This window comes from Arachis hypogaea, chromosome 15, assembly GCF_003086295.3.
Source record: "Arachis hypogaea cultivar Tifrunner chromosome 15, arahy.Tifrunner.gnm2.J5K5, whole genome shotgun sequence".
Lineage (NCBI taxonomy): Eukaryota > Viridiplantae > Streptophyta > Magnoliopsida > Fabales > Fabaceae > Arachis > Arachis hypogaea.
In genome coordinates, this window is record NC_092050.1 from 18,520,661 (window position 1) to 18,541,622 (window position 20,962).

Sequence of the window (20,962 nt, forward strand, 5' to 3'; positions counted from 1 at the left end):
ACTCGCCCGGCACCCCTCTGCGTCGCCTCAACAGGAATAGGAACGGCTCTCGAATCCCCCAGGTACATCTCTAGTGACAATAACCTCTTTCCATGCTGACTCCACTAGTCTAAGAAGTCATGTGAGGGTCCCGAGTCTGCGGCAACGTCGAACCGGAGAACATGGTCCACACGGTTCTCCCAGTGAAGGTGCCAGAACTGCAAAGCGTACGGGAACCAATGATCACCTCCTCTCCCGTCCTTGGACATCAAGAAGTCGATGTTCAGGGCGGGCTGGGGGCGGGGCTATACTCCGCCGAACTGGGGTAACACCCTGTCAATCTGATGCCACTCTACGACGGTAAAATATATCAGTGCCGTCACACACTGCCATAAGGCCGTATGACGAGGCTCCAACACCTCCAGATGCACAACCTGAAGGACGTCGGGCGAGCTATATGGCATCCAGATAAACTGAAAAAACATATCAACATTGTAAGGCCAAATCGTAATCCGAAGTCTGAAACTTTAATTAACTAGTCATATGAGGTTAGTATACTCACATCCTTGGCCTGTAACATGTCTATCCCGAGCCTCCACATCTGCACTCGAGGTCCCTTCTTGCTACCGGAAGGATTGTGACCTGACCACCTGCATATTACATCGGTGTTATAGCGTGTAAAAGTGTGACAAAATAGTATAACATTATAAGCGAACATAGAATTCAATAATTTAACTCGAAATAGAAAAGTCCAAGAATGGTACCTCGAGGCCAAGGGCCAGCTGAACTCGTCATAACCAGCAGGCCTAAATCCAGGAAAGCGCCAGAAGATCCAGGATTGAAGCAACTGTAATGGACCTGCTAACTTCACCACATGCCTGTTGGCCACTCGGCACATGCACCTGTACAACCATGCTAGTGCCGCCGACCCCCAGCTGTATCCACCCATCTCCTCAAGCCTAGCCACATAGGGTAGCCATCTGATGTGAATACGATTGCTGGACTTGTCGGCAAACAACTGGATGCCCAACAACATCATGATATAGGCACGAGCAAAGCATCTCACTATCTCCTCATCGGCTCCCGCGGAGCACTCTCCAAAAGTCTCCTGGAACCAGGTGCAGTTCACTGCGAACTTCTGAATTTGGTTCGCAGAAGGTAACACACCAAGCAACTCCTGGAACCACACCCAAGCCGGACGGTCACCCTGGATGTATATCTGGAAATCTGTCAGGCAACCACTGACATAACGTCCATCCACTGGCAACCCCAACTGGTAGGCCACGTCTTGAAGTGTGATCGTGCACTCTCCGAACGGCATGTGGAATGTGTGCATCTCCGGACGCCACCGCTCGACGAAGGCACTGATAAGGGGCTCATCTAATCGGAACCATCTATCGTTCAGTCTCGCAAGATGGTATAATCCGGCCACCTACAAGTACGGAATGTACCACTCATCGAGTCGCATGCCCTACTGCCGCCGCATGCTCGAGATGCATCGCTGGGGCTGCGCATTACATGGACCGCGTAGTTAGAACCACTTACAAAACCACTAACAAAAACAATTAACAACATAAACCACTTATGGAAACCACTAACAATAACCACATGCAAAATATTTATAATAAATCCCCTAGCAAAACCACATGCATAAACCGCTAACATAAACCACTTACATAAACCACATGCAAATCCACTTAAAAAAACCACCTATGTTACCACTAACATAAACCGTCTAGCAAAACCACTGAATAAATCACTTCTAATACCACCAACATAAACCGCTAACATAAACCATCAACAAAACCGCATACAAAACCACTAAAATAAACTGCATGCAATATCACTAACAAAAACCACTAACATAAACCGCCAACTAAAAAGCATGCAAAACCTCTAAAATAAACCACTTGCAATACCACTAGTATAAACCACTAACATAAACCGCCAACAAAACCGCATACAAAACCACTAATCTCAGATAAAACACTAGCACAAAATTTTCTATCTACTAACCTCGTTGTTGATGACCCCGGCTATGTGAGCAACTCCATCCAAACGATATAGCCTTTCCGGATCGTCCCCCATCGGCTAAGTATTCTGCTCGAGTCTTTGTTGGAGCGAATCTGGGTCGTTTTCTCTGGAATTTGGTGGGGTATAAGAATGGAAAAGTGAATCGAATGAGTTTGGTTCGAACTCCTTATATAGTCGTTCCTAATGTAATTCGAATCAACTAGGTTCGAACTACTTTGGGAACAGTGCACAAACATAGTTCGAAGCAACCTAGTTCGAATTATGCATTTTCATAATTCGAATCAAGTAGATTCGAATTACCCTCATCGTATGTTACTATATAATTCGAAATGAACTAGTTCGAATTATGAGCAAATATAGTTCGAATCTACCTCTTTCGAATTACATATAAATCTGCTTTGGTTAATTGATGAAGATGTTTTAATTTTAGCTGAAACATGTAAATTTGTGTTCTCCTTGATTTAATTAGATTTTTTATCCTAAAACTATATACAAAAATATGCGTAACATTATTTATTTTAGAAGATTCATGTAATATTAAGTTGTCATTAATTTATTAAGTGTTTTATCCGTTATACTATTTTTATTTGCAAACGATAAGTCACTGGCTTACTGCACAATGCCGGCAAGAAGTGTTAGCCAAACTACTAAATGTTACTAAACTACGTCTACGTGGGCACATGATTTTCCCATTCTGCCACCAAGTTAATCAATCCCATAGAATTTTGATGCTTCTAGAACGTTCTGACTTTTCTCTTCTTTTTTTCCCTTTTTTCTTTTTCTTTTTCTTTTTTTCGTGTTATGCGGGAATTTTAATTAAGCAATAGGGTCAAAATTCAATTGAAAACCCTAAAAAATGAAATTTCCCCAAATCTGAATGGAATCCTGTGCCCTAACCCATTCCTCGCTAATCGGACTATCCATTTACGACGGTTCCCGGATCCTCCGTTCATCGTTTTTCTTCGCCGGTGGGTGAGCCACCACCGACACCTCCTTTCACCTTCGTCAAATCAACCTTCGGTTACTCAGAGGCAGTAAGAGAGAGAGAAAGAGAAGAGAGAGAAAACTGGGGAAGCGAAAGAAAGGGAAGGGGAGGGTTGGGGAGATGGAGAACTCGGGTTCAGGTGCAATCGATTGTGGCGTTGGATCGATTGTATGGGTCCGAAGAAGAAACGGGTCGTGGTGGCCGGGTCAAATACTCGGTCCTCATGAACTTTCGGGTTCTCATCTTACTTCTCCCCGATCAGGAACTCCCGTTAAGCTTCTTGGCAGGGAAGATGCCAGCGTGTAAGTTCCTTCCCTTTCTTATTTTATTTATTGAAATATTTTATTCATATCTGGTTTGAATTTATATGGTGTGTTCGTAAATGTCAAATGTGTATAGATTTTATTTTTATGCAAAAACTAGTCCAGAATTAGCCTTTCGTCAAGTTGTAGTGCTAGTTTAGAGGATAATTGTGTGGGCTATAAAGGGATTTGTGGTGATATTTGTTTAGAGGATACACTTCTTGAGTTTGGAAAATGGTATTGAATGCACTGTTGTAACAATATTCTGACAAGTTTTTAGTGTTTTTATTGGTTTTGCTTTTGTGTGTCGGTATTTCTTTATAGAGATTGGTACAATCTGGAGAAATCCAAACGTGTGAAGCCATTTCGATGTGGTGAGTTCGATGGATGTATTGAAAGGGCAGAGTCTTCCCAGGGTATGCCCTTAAAGAAAAGGGAAAAGTATGCGCGCCGAGAAGATGCCATTCTTCATGCTCTTGAACTTGAGAGGCAAATGCTGAAGAAGCAAGAGAAATTAGGTATTGCTTCCAATAGAACCAAATTTAGATCATGTAACACACTAACACTGTTAAGAACAGCAGTCACGGCTCCAGGAACAACCTAACTGTGATTCTGTTTGCAGGAGCTGGGCAAATGGGTGTAGGTTGCCGAGCAAAGAGAAGCAGATGTGTGTATTTACCACCTCAGTCTAGTGATTCTATGGATTATAAAGAGACTCATGTTGAGATGTCATCTTCTCAATTTGGGAAGGAGTATCCTTATCGTAGTTCTTTTGCTGAGGAGGGTGAATCTGCCTTTGTAGATGATGTTCAATCTGATTCTTCTGAAACTGATTCAGCTAATTCTGGTTCAGATTCCTCGGAAACAGAAGCAGACAAGGATGAAGAGATGACCATTTCAGGTTTAGTTTCTGCTTACTTATTTTATGCTATCATTGTTATAACTATCTTATCATTATGTTCTGATGACCACTACTTCAACAAGGGGGAAACGACTTATCCAGTGATGTATATATCTGCGAGTATCATAGCTGGGGAATTTTCTTCTCTTTCACTTAATAATATTTCTTGTAGTGGAAATAGTATTGGTTTTTATTGTTACATAATTTTCTGGATGTTAAAATTGTCATATTCCTTCTATATTCATGCATCTTTCCTTTCTTCTTTAAAAGCGTAACTCTGCACAACAAGTTCATCCTGTCAAACATAGGCCAACCCTACGTCCCTACCCACGTTTTTTAGTTTTTTACATCTTCCAACAAACGTTTGTCTATATTTTTTGTTGCCATGGTCTTCAAAATCATGAACCTATCCTGGATTGGCCAATGTGCATGTGTTTAAGTTCTTAACAATTGAATATTATAAGGAAAGGTCAGGATAGTTCAAATGTACAGTGGGAGCGACCTGCTTTCCTATGGTATAGGATATTAGACTCAGAACAAGGGTAATGAAGGGCTAGAGAAGGAAGTTAATCATCATTATCTTTTAGTTTTGATTGTTTGCCAGCAATCCAGCATACATGTCACTCAACGCTTTTAAGATATGCTTAGCCTAGACAAAGAACAAAGGACAAAAAGGGAAAAGAGTGAAGGTTCACTTCAATTGCTCAAGTTGTATTTGTGAGGCATTGTAGACCCTGAAATTAAGAATACTGTATTTAGTTCCTAAAGTTTCAAAACTTGAGTCATATTAGTTCTTGCCTACATTTTCATTCCTATGTCATCATGTTTTCACTGAAGTAGAATGTTAGGTGACAAAGTGGCAATGGATGCATTATAGATTCAAATTAATGTGAAAATAATTCCTCAGAGGTCATGTAGGGTATCTAGTACCATCATGTTAATATGAAAATAAGTGAAAATGCTGATGATACAGTAACAGAAATAAGTTAACCTTTACTCAATTATTGAAAAGAAAAAGTGAACATCTACTCTAAAAATAACGTCAGCTTAATCAATCAATGCAGCCTGTTATACGAGGGCTGGCTTAGCTTTCTCATTATTTGCCCTTCACTTTCTCTGTGAATAACTTGTGGTGTACAGCTGTCAGAGAATATGTGAATTTGACTTTATTATTGAGATTATGCACTTATCAGTCAATTAAATCCATTTTGCAGTTCTTTGTTTCTTCTGCCTGTGACATCGTGGTTTCTCATTTTCCTTTTGAATTTTTCTGTTTTGAACTTGTTCTTTCGTTTGGGTTAGAATTTTTATTTCAGTTCACATCATTCATTTTAACTCATCTGACGTTATTGTAACTGCAGAAACGGGTCAAGATGCTGAAGAGGAAGAAAGCACTAGTAGTGAGGATCTTGATGAATTGGCAATATCTGCTGACATGCCTCTCCTGTATCCTCGTGAACCTTCAACACGTAATGAAGCTGTATCCAAATGGCAATTAAAAGGAAAGAGGAACAGTCGTAGTTTTGTGAAGAGGTCTGTTGGTGCTCCTGATGGAAAAGGAGTTCGGTATGGAGCAGATGTTGAGCAAGGAAGTCATATAGGCCATAAGAGATTAGGTCCTAATTCACATTACTACAAAAATGGTCTAAGTGATGTCTTTGATGACACCGAACAAACGTTTGGATTCGAAGATGAATTCTCTCTAACTCCTAGAGCAGCATCAAAGGGTCAAACCAAAGTTCGTCATGGTGTTGATTGGGATGTCTGGGGTTGGGAAGATCAGCCTGCTACGAGAGGATATTGGGATTATAAAGGGTTTGCTCCAGGATATGGTGATCGCTATCATTATGATGGGAGGATGAGACCATTTCTGGTAGATGTAGACCTGAAGGTTCAAGCTAGCTATCGCAAAGAGCCTGTTCCCATTGTTTCTCTCATGAGTAAGTTAGATGGTAGGGCAATAATCGGACATCCGATCCAAATTGAAACCCTGAAGGATGGTTCATCAGATATGCTATTTCCTGCATTTGATGATTTCAATAATGATGGAATTGGTATTGAGGGAAGTAGTGTGCTTCCACCAGCTTGGAGGACTGCAAGGAGAACAGCGAATTTTCGTGTTCCTCGTCCACATTTATCATCATCGAATGGTGCTGAAGCTGCTTCAGATTTTTCCTTAGATCAAGAAAGATTTGAATATAGAAGATTAAATGCTGGAAGTTCCAGCTACAAGGGAAGCTTTTCCATTTCCAGGAAGAGTGGCCGTAACAGTCCCGGGCCTTCAATTGACAAGAAGTCAATGAAAAAGGGGTCAAAGAAAGTGAGCTTATCGTCTAGCCAGAAAACTAGAACTCTGTCCTCATTGTCTAGTGAACATAATCATCATAGTAAAAAACCTTTAATTGATAGCAGTTTTTATCAAACAAATAGGTTGATTAAACCAGAGGTCTCTGGGCTCACTACTGTAGCTTGCATACCAGTTAAATTGGTATTTAGTAGATTACTTGAGAAGATTAATAGGCCTCCTTTAAAAGCAGCTAGTAATGCGGCTTTGTTGAATAGTGATGTGGAGAGAAATTCATAGGTTACATGTACATTGTTATATCAGTACAATAATTTACAGTGGTAGCTCAAGAATTTGTTGGGTATGACTTATTTCCAAGGAAATAGAACTCCTATTTATTCAGTGGGTTGTTGACATTTCTAAGGATAAAACCTATTCATGTTGAAGATCTTGTTTTTGCTGCCAAGCAAGCCCACATTTCTCAGAGCTTTTCTCCCAAGGGAACGAGGCTTCTTGTCTTGTCTTGGACATAAAAAGCAAAATATCATCTGTCACAAAATAGTCTGCAACTGTCACTTATAATATTCAATTTAATCTCTCTGAACTGGTACGAGAATTTTAATTTAGTTGTTGAAATTTCAATTTTTGTGCTAATCACATTAACTATGATGGGGGAATCAAGTGGATCTGCTCTACGGCTAAAAATCCACAACCATATGCAACACGCGAAATTGCGACATTGTTTCCTGAAATATTCATGATAAAATTATAAATGAGTTCACTATTCAAAATATTTGACATTTCATAAATTTTTGTATAACTATAAACAAGTATGATTATTGGTATATTGTAAGTTTAATTATCCTATTATAACAAGTTTGATAATTCTATTGATAGATTATTTAGTTGACAAAAAAGTATGAATCAATATATATGAATATTTATAAATATATAATAATTAATTTAGCAATTAATTTTTTATATATACGTAATATTTTTTTTTCTATATATATTCACTTTGATGACACACTTTATGTTTATATATAAATATGTATACATAAAAAAAATATAACATAATTAAATACAAAAATGTTGTATACATATAAAAAATTAGACACTAATTACATATATATTTTATTATTTGATAATTTTTCAATATGTAATTTATAAATGTAGATAATTAATTTTTTGTAATTACAAATAACATAACTAAGTATTTGTGATACAAGAATTTAGTTGATTCGAACATTTTTATTGTATATATACATATATTATTTTATATAATTTTAATATCTATTTTATAGGAGATAATGTCACAAATGGTTCCTGAAACTTTCGCTTGGCATTAGATTAGTTCCTCACTTTTTAAAATAATTAAATAAGTCTTTCACTTTTAAAATCGTAAATTTGTATTATTCCAAAATTTACCATATATTTTTAACATTGTTGATGAGTATAGTAACTAATCGACCCCGTTCAGGGTTTAGGATCCAATAGTAATGAGACGAATGACGACATCATTTCAAGTTCTGTTTCTCTCTTCCCTCACTCACTCATCCTCTCATTCCAATCGATTCCTCTCTTTCCCTTCCACCTCCCTCCGCTTCTCCCCAACCCACACCGAATCCATTTTCAAGTCGATTTTCGGTGCTGGTGTTTCTTTTTTGGCGCCGCTGAGCGGGTTGCACGTGAGCACCCTTAAGTGAGGAAAGTAGAAGGGGACCGAGTGAGTTTCGGAAAAAAAAAAAGGGTTTACAGAAGATTAGAGAGGGAAGAAGGTTGATTGGTCGATGGAGGTGGAGCAAGCTAAGCCAAAGCCAACGCCGAAGCGGTTTGTGAAGAACCAAATCCCCGATTCCATCCTCAACGACGCCGCCCTCAACGCCGCCATCTCCATTCTCCCTCACAACTACAACTTCGAGGTCCACAAATGCGTTTGGCGCGTTCTTTCCACCGGCGCCAAGCGCGTTGCCCTTCAGTTCCCCGAGGGCCTCCTCATGTACTCCCTCCCTCTCTCCGACATCTTCACTACCTTCGCCGCCGTCGACCGCTGCTACGTCCTCGGTGACGTCACCTACGGCGCTTGTTGTGTCGACGACTTCTCCGCCGCTGCGCTCTCCGCCGACCTCCTCATCCACTACGGTCACAGCTGCCTTGTCCCCATCGATTCCACCACCATCCCCTGTCTCTACGTCTTCGTCGACATCAAAATCGACGTTTCCCATTTGGTTGATACCGTTAAATTGAACCTCGAATCTCGCGCCCAGAACCTCGTATTAGCTGGTACTATTCAGTTCGCATCTGCAATTAGGGCTGCGAAGCCGGAATTGGAGAAATCAGGGTTTAGGGTTTTGGTACCGCAGTCCAAGCCTCTTTCGGCCGGTGAGGTTCTTGGCTGCACTGCTCCCAAGGTTTCATTAATGAATGCGTTTAGTGAGAATCCTGAGAACAGCGTTTTGGTGTTTGTAGCTGATGGAAGGTTTCATCTTGAGGCGATCATGATAGCTAATCCTGGGATTAAGGCTTTTAGGTATGATCCTTACATTGGGAAGTTGTTTCTGGAAGAGTATGATCACGTGGGAATGAAGGAATCTAGGAAAGGTGCGATTTTGAGAGCGAGGGAGGAAGCTCGGAATTGGGGTGTTGTTTTGGGGACTCTGGGTAGGCAAGGGAACCCTAAGATTCTGGAGAGATTGGAGAAGAATATGAAAGAAAAAGGGTTCCTCTACACTGTTTTCTTGATGTCTGAGATTAGCCCTGCAAGGATTGCATTGTTTGAGGACTCCGTGGATGCTTGGATTCAGATTGCTTGTCCTCGGTTATCAATTGATTGGGGTGATGCTTTTGGGAAACCAGTGCTCAACCCCTTCGAGGCAGAGATCGCGTTGGGAGTGATACCTTGCTGGTGGGAGAAGAAGAAAAATGTGTTGGTGTCAAAGGTGCAGGAAGGTTGTGAAGATGGTGGTGTAAGTTGCCAGAAGAGTGGTGATTCTTCCTGTGAGTGTAGCTGTGGAGAAGATGAAAATGGAAATGGAAAGAGCGATTTTGGTGGTGAATATCCAATGGACTATTATTCTCAAGATGGTGGGGAGTGGAATTCCTCTTATGTGAAGAAGTCCTCTCGTCCTGTAAGGAGAATTTCTGTATCTTCGATTGCTACTAGTGCCATTTCTCAGTAGTCTTAAACTTTCTATATACTTTGTTAGTTGCTGGATATTGGCTTTTGCCCTAAATAACATTGGATGTTTAGGGAGAAAACATAGTATGATGTGATACAATACAATACATCATCTCATGATATGCGATTTGTTGTTTTATTAGTTTATGACTTCTTGTCTTATTTGTTGTATATTTTTTCTTTCTATCTGATTTTACTTTCCTTCTTTCAATTTATACGTGAACCACTGAACCTCCCTTTGTGGGGTATCCTGTTTGACATTTAGCTGATACTCATTTTTATTCTTGCCTTTTTACCGTTACCCTTCTCTGCTTTAAACTGAACTCCTTGTTGGCTTGTTAAAACAGTGCAAGTGCTACGACAAAAGCAGTGCTATTTAGCGCGAAAGTAAGCGTAGAGTATATAGACAGACGCAAATTATTTTTTATATTGGGATGGAAATGGTATTTTGAAGGATCATGAATTATTATAAGGCGTTATTTTTAAATGTGTAATTTTTTATTCAAAACGTAGAAATTGGACTCTTCAATTTTTTTGGGAATAAAAATCGACATCTCATTTGTTAGGAACGAAAACCGGATCCTCTTATTCATGATTTTTTTTTGTGAAAAAAGCCACAACAAACAAATTGGAAATTTTTTATTTTAATATTGAAGAGTGAATAGAGTTTTACGTTAATGTTACAAAAAAATAGGATTTCAGTGTTCTGAGAACGCTGTTCTGTGTAAGTACAATACGCAGAATATTATAATATGCGATCCATATGTTGTAATTTTAATATTAAAATAATACAATACGCAATTTGTGTATTGTCTTTATAAATAAAAAAAAATCAAATTCGCCTTCTGCAAATTTTACAGTCCCAAATTTTGTAAAATATCGTAATTTCTAATATTAAAGAATTATACCAATTTTTATCCAATATCTAGAAAAAATAAACCACAAATAAGACCCTCTAATTTGATATTAAAAAAAAATAAAAATAAACTTGTAAAGTAATCGGATCTTCTAATTCCTAATTTCCATACCAAAATAAAAATACATGCACAACTAATAGAATTGAATTACACATCTTTTTCTTTCGTAATGAAAAATTGTAGCCTACAAACAGAAAGTGATCTTAATATTTCTCTTAGAATACTTATAGTTGCAAAAGGTATGAAAATAAATTAAAGACAAAATTTAGAAGGCTAGCACTTTTATTAGTGAAAAAAATGAAAAATTCTACATCGTTAGATATAATTTTACGTTATTAAAAATACTAATAATAACTAATTGATGGTTACAAATCACAAAATTTATTGGCTCTAACACTTCTCTAAATTAAATACAAACGATATGATAATATTCAATTTAGGCATCTCCAATTTGACTCGTGTATAGAAAATATTCTTGAAACTTACATTAAGTACGTACGATATGATAATGAGATGTGAATGAGAAAAGTAACGAAAAAACAAGCACCAATTTATATTTGGGTGGTTATGAATGCTCACTTAGTGAATGAATAATTATAATAATTTAAAGTAACGATAGATAATTTAAATTTGACTTTTGTGTGAGAACCAATTTAAAGAAGTGATACAACAAAGATAATTGCTATTTTTAGCGTGTGTTTGAATAGAGTATTTAAAATTTTGAAAAAAATAAAATACCAAATAATTAAATTGTTAAAATTTAAATGTCATTTTAAACAAAAATACTATTCATACATCAAAATCAGCTATTAATATATTTGTGTATAAATACATATGTAATTTAATTTATTTTCAATATATATTTATATTTTAATATGTATTTTATTTGATATACACGTAGTATAATCAAATTTTAAAATATCTTATTTGTATACAGAACAGGAAAAGACGAGAGAACTTATACATGTAACATGTTTGATTCTAATTTTTTCCTTTTAATCAATAATTTTTAAATAAAAAGGGAAATTCTAAAAAATTATTCTTTTATGAGAGTATTCTAAATTCTATATTTCAGAGTAAATACTTTATAGAAATGCTAAAAAATTATCAATAAAATATTTTATGTTAAAAAATTTAGTAATTACTTTTTTATATATACCTAATATGATTGAACTTATAAACCTAACAATACATAAAGCCACCAAAGTAATTAACTAATTATACAATGGTAATATAGTTATCAGTTATCACTTATCAGACTATCAGAGCATATTTGGAATTAAGCTCAAACCTTTTTGAAATTACACGATGTAACAAAATAAATCCCCACCCAACCCTATTTTATTTTATTTTTCAGACAGACCTGCCTATTTCTGCACCAACTACCTTAACCACATACAACCCATGAATAACTATTTACAATTTCTTTGTCAATATGTGTGAATTGTGAATGAATGGATTAGATTCTTACTTCAACAACATCGCCATCTCTTAGCTCGGTATTGGGGAGTACTAACTGGCCATTAATCAAAACCAGCCTTCCCTCCAAACCAACTCTTTGGGCAGCATCGGCAGCAGTGCTACCAGCTTTTAACCTCATAATATCACCATGGGGCCAACTTATGATTACCACTTCTCCAAGATTAAGAGAACCAGAAAGACCATAAGGCTTTGCACTAAGCTTTGTTTGCTTGATACTTACTTCAGAGCGCAACTGTTCTTCCCACGAAAGCATTGTTCTCAAAAGTTGTACCTAAAACATAGAGTCACCCAAATGTTTTCATGTGTCTACTTGAATAGTCACCAAAAAAATGTATCTACTTGAATAACGAGAAAATACTGTGATAAATCATCAACTTTCAATCTCTGATGCTAGACACTTCCATTTCTTTCCTACATTTAGTCAACTAAGTACGTTAGACGAATTTGATTTCTCCAATACAATAGCATTTTTAGTCTTCAATTTGCAACCACAATTGCTACAAAAATATAAATAATGAGAAGAAATTTTTATTAGCACAATGTGGACAGGAGAGGCAAGTGATTGCAGGAAAAAAAAAACCTTGTTGTTGATGCTAGCTTCTACCGAAGTTGAAGCAAGGAAGTCAAATTTTGAACGAGATGTAATACAATCCACCTCCTTGCCCTCGAAGACAGCAGACACCACAGACCAATATTCAGATTCTTCTTGCTCGGTGAAATTGATAACTTGGATGAAAGTTGGCAATAGGCGGCCGAACTGGTCTTGCTGCAAATGAAGCAAAAAATTAATATAAAGTTCTTCAGTATTGCAAAACCCATTATGAGCTAAGATAGTCAGGCAAGTTTATTAAACAAATCTGCCCAATCTTTGATGCTATGTGTAGTCTAGGTTGTTGTTTGGTGTATTTGAATGTCATGTAGTTCTCATTTCTTAGTACTATAGTGGCACTGTGGCAGATTTTCAGACAAAAATGATTTTTCCCCCCTTATCTTTTCCCGATTTCGATACATTGAGCGATCAATTTCATTGATATTATAAACAAAAAAGAAAGAACAATAACATTTAAGTACATAATTTACATTTTCAACTGCTCAGACAAAACATACCTTGTGATACATACCATCTCGACATAGTGTGTACTTCTCTAAACAAGTACACCAATCCCCATGTCCTGGTTCAAACCACCATTCATTAGACACCTGAAACAGGCCAATAATAAGCAAATTGTGATTAAATATAAAATATAAAGATGATACAACTGGAGAGGCTGAAGCGAAGAAGCAAAGCAGAAAGGCAGCATTAAGGAAGATACTGATACATCGGTCCATCTGGGCATAGCCTTCTCAATCAGTGAAACCAGTCAATTTAAGTCCCATCCATGAACCATTCGTCACAAGCCATTTATAGTCAAATTACATCAATATATGTTAATTTAATTAGCATACCTTTTTGTATAGTTGTGCATAAGCTTCCCATCGCTTAATCTGGAAAGAAGATCTTCTGTCAGCTACTGCTTCAGAAGCTGCAAGCCCAAAGCTGACAGCAACTAACAATTCTCTTTCATCCTTTTCAACACTGAAAAGGTGGTGAAAATTCATGAGCCACAAATAGTATTGTCAGCTTTTTAACACAGCGTAGTGTTATGTACCTCATGATTACAGCAGCAAGTAAGTGACTTCCTTCTACCCTGAGGACTGGATGTCCAGTCTTCAATGACCTATATTTACTTAACAAAATATCCGAAGAATTCCCATCTTCTATATCCTTGGAGAAATAGGATTCTTCTGTTTCAGGTTCATCCATGCTGTCTATTGATGACAAAGGATTTCCAGTTTCCTTATACAGCCAATGTGCAGCAAGTCCATGTTCAGCATACTCATGCATCCTCTAGTAAACACAATAATATAAAATGTCAAGAAATAAAGTATAAAGAATTAGCCCATTTGAAATCATTTGGCACCTGTGTTCTTATTTGTACTTCAAGGGCTGAGTTATCAGGACCTTGTACTGCAGTGTGCAAGGACTGCAATTTAAATTATACAATCATTAGCACTATTATTATGCTTAGCATACAAGATGATCATTTAAATTTTATAATAGTATGAACAAGAAAGCCTAACCTGATAGCCACTAGGTTTTGGATTAATGATGTAGTCATCAAATTCACCATCTATGGGAGTCCAAAGCCTGTATACAAATAAAATACCAAAACATGTAGAAATTAGAAGACATTATCAGGGTCAATACAGTTAATTGAAGTAAACGATGTTACAGCTAAGCCTGCAAATCCTAAAATATGAACGTACTTTTCCAAACTAACTGAAAAAGGGGGAGAGAATGCAAAATATAAAAGGATATTTTCAATCAATATGTTTTTTCAGTTGATTCTGGTCTATGAGGATACGTTATCCTCATACTGACCTCTTCCATGCTGCTTTCTTTTTTTTTAGAGAGAAAAGAGCAAAATTCCCAAAGCAAAACAAAAACTTAGAAACAACGTATGCTACTTTCGTTCATAAGCTTATAGCTGGTAGCTTGTATTGTATTACTTAAGTATAGGTTACATGACTGAGATTTGGCATATATTTACCTGTGTACAATGTCAAGAAGATTATAGCAACACTGAATTGCAGGTCCATGTAAAGTTCCATTTTTGTCTCCCACGACTACTCGTAATGCACGTGCATCATATACTTTATCAATGCTTATATCCTTTCGTTTCATCTGCATGATAATACAATCATAATGTGATTAAATAAACTAATAACGCATTTAAGACTAGCAGTATAAAATTACGCTATTAATTAGAAAACCCTGCAGTTAGCCACTTCCGTTCACTAATTTTGCTTTTTTATTTAGCTTCGTTGTTGCAAAATCTGTGCTTGGATGCTAATGACTGTCCACATTGCATAACTAAAGTACATGGCCGTGCATTCTTACTTAAAAAGTCAAGAAATGAACTCTCGCCAATACCTTGCTATATAAACTATAAAGGCTTTTTAATCGGCTTGATAATGTGACTTCCATTCCCGGAACGTAACTGAAAACACGGAAGAAAACTTTAAGCATTTTAGGCACTACAAAATTAAGTAAACCTTAGCAGTTAGGAAATAGAAAAGAAAGATGCTATATGTATCACGTTTTTGTAAACCTTCTCCTTTTAGTATTAAAAGCACTTGGTGAGAAGAGAGAATGCAGTGCTGTGTTATTCTTTCAGACTGATATAAATATCACTTCTCAATAGAGAATACTTTATCAGACACCAAAATAACGAAAGCGTGCACATATCGGTGGACAAGAATGTAAAACCAGCAAATAATAATGGACAATAAGAACATACGAAGCTGATATAATCAATTCTCGCTCAAGTGCTTCCTCACAAATTACCAATGACGCCAAAGCTAACCCAGCATCTTGAACAACCTTCGGTTTCAGGCATGTCTCTGAATTATTCTTCTCCATAGTACTTAGGAAGTTAGCACGTTTTCTCCGATCTAACAAAACATCAAATGGGACTACAGCTTCCAAAAGGTCCTGAAATGAAAGAATATATAGTGTGGTGCAATTAGAATGAAAAATCTGCCCTCATCCTTTCCTCTAGGCATGGCAAAACAGTGAAGATAGAATATTGCGTCTGTTATTGCTCAAGAACTATGAATAATGAACATATAAATCTTTTGCAACCATAAATTACTTGGGGCCTAGTGTTGTTAATCTTACGGTTAAAAAAATGTGATTGATGAGCCTTCTGTCTAACTCAGAATATAATCAACTTTCCAAGTCTGGCGGGAAGCAATTAAAAGTAACATCATTTCATATGCTTTCGGTCTTTCGCATCTTTCTTAAAAATTTTATCTCGTCATATTCTGAATTTAACTACTTTAAACGAACAGTATATTACTTTATCATTTTTGCTCCTACATATCTTGCAGTCAATCTAAAGAAAAGCATTTTTGACTGTATTGTTAGATGCAATACACAGTAGCGTATAAAGCTCCCACCAAAGAAAACCATAAAATAGCATTCAATCAAAACCCGTGATCAGAAGTTACAAATGAGTAAATGAAAGTTCACACGAAAAAATTCTTACCTTTATACATGAGACATCCTCATTGAATGTCAAGGATTCATTGTAGAGAGAACTGTTCTCATCCGTAGGTATCAAATTACCTTTTACAGAGAATCTTCTTGGATTTACTATTTTGTTAGCAGACGTGGACATGGAAGCCAGATCAGCTCGCATCTTCTGAAACGTTTGAGGCTGATAACAACGCACAAATACAAACACAGATTTAGTCAGCTGAATTAAATTTAGTAATGCCAAAGTCGGGTCACCTTGACAATATAAAATTCATTAGGTAAAATATACTTTTTGTTCCTAAAGTTTGCCAAAAGTTTTAAAAAAAACCCTAAGTTTTATTTTGTGTCAATTTTTGTTCCAGAAATTTTCAATTTGCATCAAATGTACCCTAACAACTAACTTTTCAAGAAGTTTAGGACCAATTTAGCAACAACTTCACAAAGACAACCTTCAACACAATACAAAGTTCTGTCACTGACTCCTAGTTGTCAAGCATTATTGCTGAATTGATCCTAAGCTTCTTGAAAATTTAGCTGCTAAGGGTATAATTGATGCAAATGAAAACTTCTGGAACAAAATTGAAACAAAATAAAACTTGGGGGGTATCTTTGAAACTTTTGGCAAATTGCATTGACAAAAATTATACTTTACCCTTTCCATTATAATGTGTATACACAAGAAGATAAAACTATTTGCTGATAGTAAATAGTTTAAAACATATTCTTAACAGCTACAACTCACTTCAAGTGAAGAATGTGAGCTTATTCATGTTTCCACAACACTATGTTGAAATCATGCACAAAAAGCTTTTAACTACTTGATGACAAGACAGCATTTTACATCTCTTTTTAGTGTGCCACATACAATCCTTTTGAGGGTGGGTGGGCAGATATGCAAACGAATTGGAAAACTTCAATGCTTTAATATGTTTGTTCACCTCTAGTTTCTCCATTTCCTCACATTATTATGTCAATATAATTGATGACTCTCAAAGCAAAAGAGACACATTAATTATTTGAAGACCTGAAGAATAGCAAAACAAAGATCTTCCAATTCAGCTTTCAACGCCCATAGACCCAATCTTGAAGCAAGTGAACACCAAATAATTAAGGTCTCCTCTGCGACAGCTTGAGCCTTATGTAATGGCAGAGCGTAACTGCAAAATGTAGCATGTCACACTAAAATTCCCAAAGCAAGTTACCTAAAATATAGTGTTTAGCAAAAACATTCAGAGCAATGTATGGCATATCTAAAAGGTTACTGGTTAAACAGGGCTTTTATACCAAATAAGTATAGTTTACAACTGATAATCATAGAGGACGGAGAAAGGGTAAGATATAATTGATTGGGGAACTAATAAGGCAAAATAATGAAGAGCAGCATTATTGAGGTATAAAGGCTAAAAAAGAATGAAAAAGTTCTGAGTCAGAACTCAGTACATGGTTCTCATGTTGTGAAGACGATCTGCAAGCTTGATGAGCACAACACGTGGATCATCAACCATTCCCAAAAGCATCACTCGCAAATTACTCGCCTAATAGATTGAGGTCAAGGCATCAGAAAAAATCTCCACTGCTAATTCCAGCACTCAATACATGTTATATATTGCAAGCTTCAAAAGGCATCCAGTTTCAATATTATCTTGATTAACTACCAAATGCATTAAGAGGAGAACATTGCTGCACCAACCTATTTTGCGTACGATTACTGTTAGATAGTAAAACTGATTCTGATAAAATTGAGTAATTGACCAAACCTCAAGCATCCACAACTAAAAGTATCAAATATCCAGAATACAGAAAGAGGATAGTATGATACATTTCTAACTTCACATACTGTTCTTTGCATTGATTAAGACGATGTTAGTTAGCCATTATTTTCATTCTATTTTGTTGCTAATTACTGAAACATATGTCAAATTCAGATTCTATACCTCTTCTTGGCCAAGGACACCCTGGTTCTCATTTACCCTTCGATGTCTACGTAACAGCTGCAAAAGGATATCCAGCAAACTTAAATCGAACAATTAGCTAAATCTACAGAATTAATTATAATGTGCCACTTGTTTCAATATAAAATTAAAGGTCTTAGAAAGGCATTCTTCATTCTTTATGATACCTGATTTATGTAACTTAACCTTGAAACACCAGCGACCAACTTGACCACATCATCCCCAAATTCTGCCTCGATGTCCTGCAGACTTTGGCAAGTATCATCAACCACATCATGTAAAATACCCGCCACAACTGTGTCCACAGCCTGAAACAAACAGCACCAGTATCTCAAATAAAATGAAACGTATTTTGACATGCAATGCATGCACCTTAGATCTTACACCCTAGCTCACAACCCAATAGTAATATAAAAGTTAACAAGTGTTGCATAATAGTTTCATACTCTTTTACCACTTGATGGAACCAACGCTGCCAAAATTCTTCCAGTATGGATACAGTGTGTTAAGTAAGGATCTCCAGTCTTCCGGAACTGGCCTCGATGCGCTCTTCTTGCAAAAGCTATAGCCTTCTGAACCTGCCTTCACAAACCAGGTATTTTAATAAATGTAACAACGTATCATAATAATACTAGTCCTAATGCAAGTAGAGATATTATTAAACCTTTGTATCATTAAATATAGGGTAGCCTGTAATTTCTACTCCATCCTGAACAACGGTACCTGCACGCCATTTTAGTTTACTTCTGTTAACACATGAAGTTCTAATAAATAAATAAACAAATAAATATTAGTTCACTTCTATTAACACTATCTGAAGCAATTGACAAATTATGCTTCTAATTACTAGCACTCTCTATGTGGTAGCTCTTCTGTTACAAAAAAAATCCAAAAAAAAAAAAAAAACAAAAACAAAAACAAAATCACAAAAATCACGCGAAAATCTTCAAGCGCAGATAATGTATGAACAAGTCTCAGACTCAAGGAATTCAATTAATCATAGGGAAAATGAAGAAGGATAATAAAAGCATATGAATGAACCTGGTTGTTCCTCCAATTTAGGCCACAAGAAATCAACCTTGGTGGATAGGCAAGCTCCGGAGGCAATTGCAACAGCGGTGACGGCGACCTGCGTGATGGCCGAGGAAACGGCGCCGTGGAGAGAGGCGGAGGTGGTGGCGGCCTTGGCAGCAGCGGCGATGACATTGTCGGAGACGGCGATCTGGTCGAGCAAACAGCAGAATCTGGAACGGTGAGGTTTGAATCTGAAACGGAACATGTGAAGAAATAACGGAGAAGTTTTGTGAGCTAAGATTGTGGAGCGCTGGCATGATAGAATGACGCTCATGTTGTGTGACTGAGTGGATTAGTCAGTTAGTTAGCGACTTAGAGCAGTGACTGTGGCAGTTATTTTTGGAGAGAGAGAGAGAGAGAGAGAGAGAGAGTGAAGAGATATGTGTGGTTGGAGAAAAGAGCAAAGTGTTGTGAAGTGTGAACTGTGAAGGTCAAGGAATCAGAATCGATGGTGGATTGGTATTGGTGGTGGTGAGAGGTGATTTTCTATTTTTCTTTCATAACTGTTCATTGAAATCAGCTTTTGTTTTTTTGCCCAGCTCAGCATTCAGCTATGCTCGTCGTTCGTAGTGGATATAAAACTCACACATGGGCATCACCAGTTGTGACCTGTAAACTTTCTATTTTCTCTATTTTTTAAAATAAACAAATAAATAAAGTAGATAGAACAAGAGCAGGGTGATACTGGTGTTAAATGTTAATCCAATTTTAGCAGATATATTCTGTGAGGTCTTAATTCTATGGAAATAGAAAAATCTGCTTGTATGTCCAAAAACTATATAAAAATCTGTTAATGTGTTTTCCAGTAAAGAAATGAATGAGTTAGTCCGCGTCGCCCCTAATTGTCAAAACCGAAGGATCGATTCGGTGGCTATTATTTTAATATTGGATGTTCATTTTATTAGGTGTACAGATGGTTATTTTAATATTAAAATTTAGGTAGATAATTTAAAAGTGTAGTTTGTTTGGAAAAATATAAATAGACAATGAAAATACTAAATAATGTGAATAATAGATATATCAGATATTCATTTTATTAGGTGTACAGATACTTATTTTAATATTAAGATTTAGATAAATAATTTTTATTTGATTGGTGTTGTTCATGTTGTTTAAAAAAGTCATTAATTACCTAACATAACCCTTATGTTATTGGATTATTGTTCAACGAGTAAATTATTGGTAGTTCTGGTGTCATATAAATAAAAAATATAAAATAACTAAAAATTTAAAATATATATTTTTATTAAAATTTTAAAAATAATTAAGTCATTCTAAAATAATATAAAACAGGAATAATAATTATTTTATTATTTTTATTTTATTATAAATATTTTTATTTTGTTTTATATTAAAATAATTATTTTTACATTTTAATTATTTATTAATTAATTTATACCTATTATACTATTATATATTATAAGTATTTATTAAAAAATAATATTAATAAATATCATATAATTATAAAAAGAAAAAATAAGTGAATTTATAATTAAAATTAATATAAATTAAATAGAAGTAAACTATTTGATGAACGGTATCTATATGTATTATAATCTGCATATATATGAACCAGAAAACTGTTCATGCATGCATGCCTTTTTAAGGAGAGAGTTCGAACGAGAAGCGGATGAGCATGAAGGATTGTACGTGTTGAAGCACGATGGACTTGCACGCCGTAGGTTTGCCTCATCTGCGACTAAACGGTTCGGTCGGATCGATCTTCATCGAATTTGATCAGTTTTTGTCGGTTTATTCTGAATTTGACCGGTTCGTATCAGTTCTTTATCTTA

At 36.2% G+C, this 20,962-nt stretch overlaps 3 protein-coding genes and 1 pseudogene across 7 annotated transcripts; 2 read left to right on the forward strand and 2 right to left on the reverse strand.

Moving 5' to 3' along the window:
* Positions 1 to 284: 284 nt before the first annotated feature.
* On the reverse strand, positions 285 to 2,067 carry LOC112748032 (protein MAIN-LIKE 1-like). Its single transcript, XM_025796240.1, has 4 exons — positions 1,996 to 2,067; positions 744 to 1,411; positions 542 to 629; positions 285 to 452 (listed from the first exon to the last, which is right to left on the reverse strand). The coding sequence occupies exons 1-4, from the start codon at positions 2,065 to 2,067 to the stop codon at positions 285 to 287; spliced, it is 996 nt and encodes a 331-aa protein (XP_025652025.1).
* A 544-nt stretch (positions 2,068 to 2,611) lies between these two features.
* On the forward strand, positions 2,612 to 6,887 carry LOC112749789 (uncharacterized). 2 transcript variants are annotated; one of them, XM_025798175.3, is made up of 4 exons: positions 2,612 to 3,300; positions 3,625 to 3,818; positions 3,923 to 4,201; positions 5,563 to 6,887. In XM_025798175.3, exons 1-4 carry the CDS (start codon positions 3,119 to 3,121, stop codon positions 6,783 to 6,785), a joined length of 1,878 nt encoding a protein of 625 aa, XP_025653960.1. In that variant the 5' UTR covers positions 2,612 to 3,118; the 3' UTR covers positions 6,786 to 6,887. The 2 variants fall into 2 exon arrangements, with proteins under 2 accessions (XP_025653960.1, XP_025653961.1); XM_025798176.3 differs by having other exon boundaries at positions 2,641 to 3,300; positions 3,581 to 3,818.
* Positions 6,888 to 7,819: 932 nt separating this feature from the next.
* On the forward strand, positions 7,820 to 9,923 carry LOC112749790 (uncharacterized; annotated as a pseudogene).
* Positions 9,924 to 11,775: 1,852 nt separating this feature from the next.
* On the reverse strand, positions 11,776 to 19,935 carry LOC112749791 (uncharacterized). 4 transcript variants are annotated; one of them, XR_003175185.3, is made up of 18 exons: positions 19,137 to 19,935; positions 18,760 to 18,818; positions 18,542 to 18,673; positions 18,263 to 18,403; positions 18,078 to 18,134; positions 17,584 to 17,678; positions 17,168 to 17,300; positions 16,154 to 16,324; positions 15,404 to 15,597; positions 15,037 to 15,103; positions 14,654 to 14,787; positions 14,184 to 14,250; positions 14,024 to 14,086; positions 13,712 to 13,950; positions 13,509 to 13,638; positions 13,184 to 13,262; positions 12,643 to 12,828; positions 11,776 to 12,333 (listed from the first exon to the last, which is right to left on the reverse strand). XR_003175185.3 is itself a non-coding variant. In XM_025798177.3 (18 exons), exons 1-18 carry the CDS (start codon positions 19,441 to 19,443, stop codon positions 12,040 to 12,042), a joined length of 2,562 nt encoding a protein of 853 aa, XP_025653962.1. In that variant the 5' UTR covers positions 19,444 to 19,935; the 3' UTR covers positions 11,776 to 12,039. The 4 variants fall into 4 exon arrangements, 3 of the variants coding, with proteins under 3 accessions (XP_025653962.1, XP_025653963.1, XP_072074846.1); XM_025798177.3 differs by having other exon boundaries at positions 13,170 to 13,262; XM_025798178.2 differs by having other exon boundaries at positions 13,170 to 13,262; positions 18,542 to 18,677; positions 19,137 to 19,917.
* Positions 19,936 to 20,962: the final 1,027 nt, after the last annotated feature.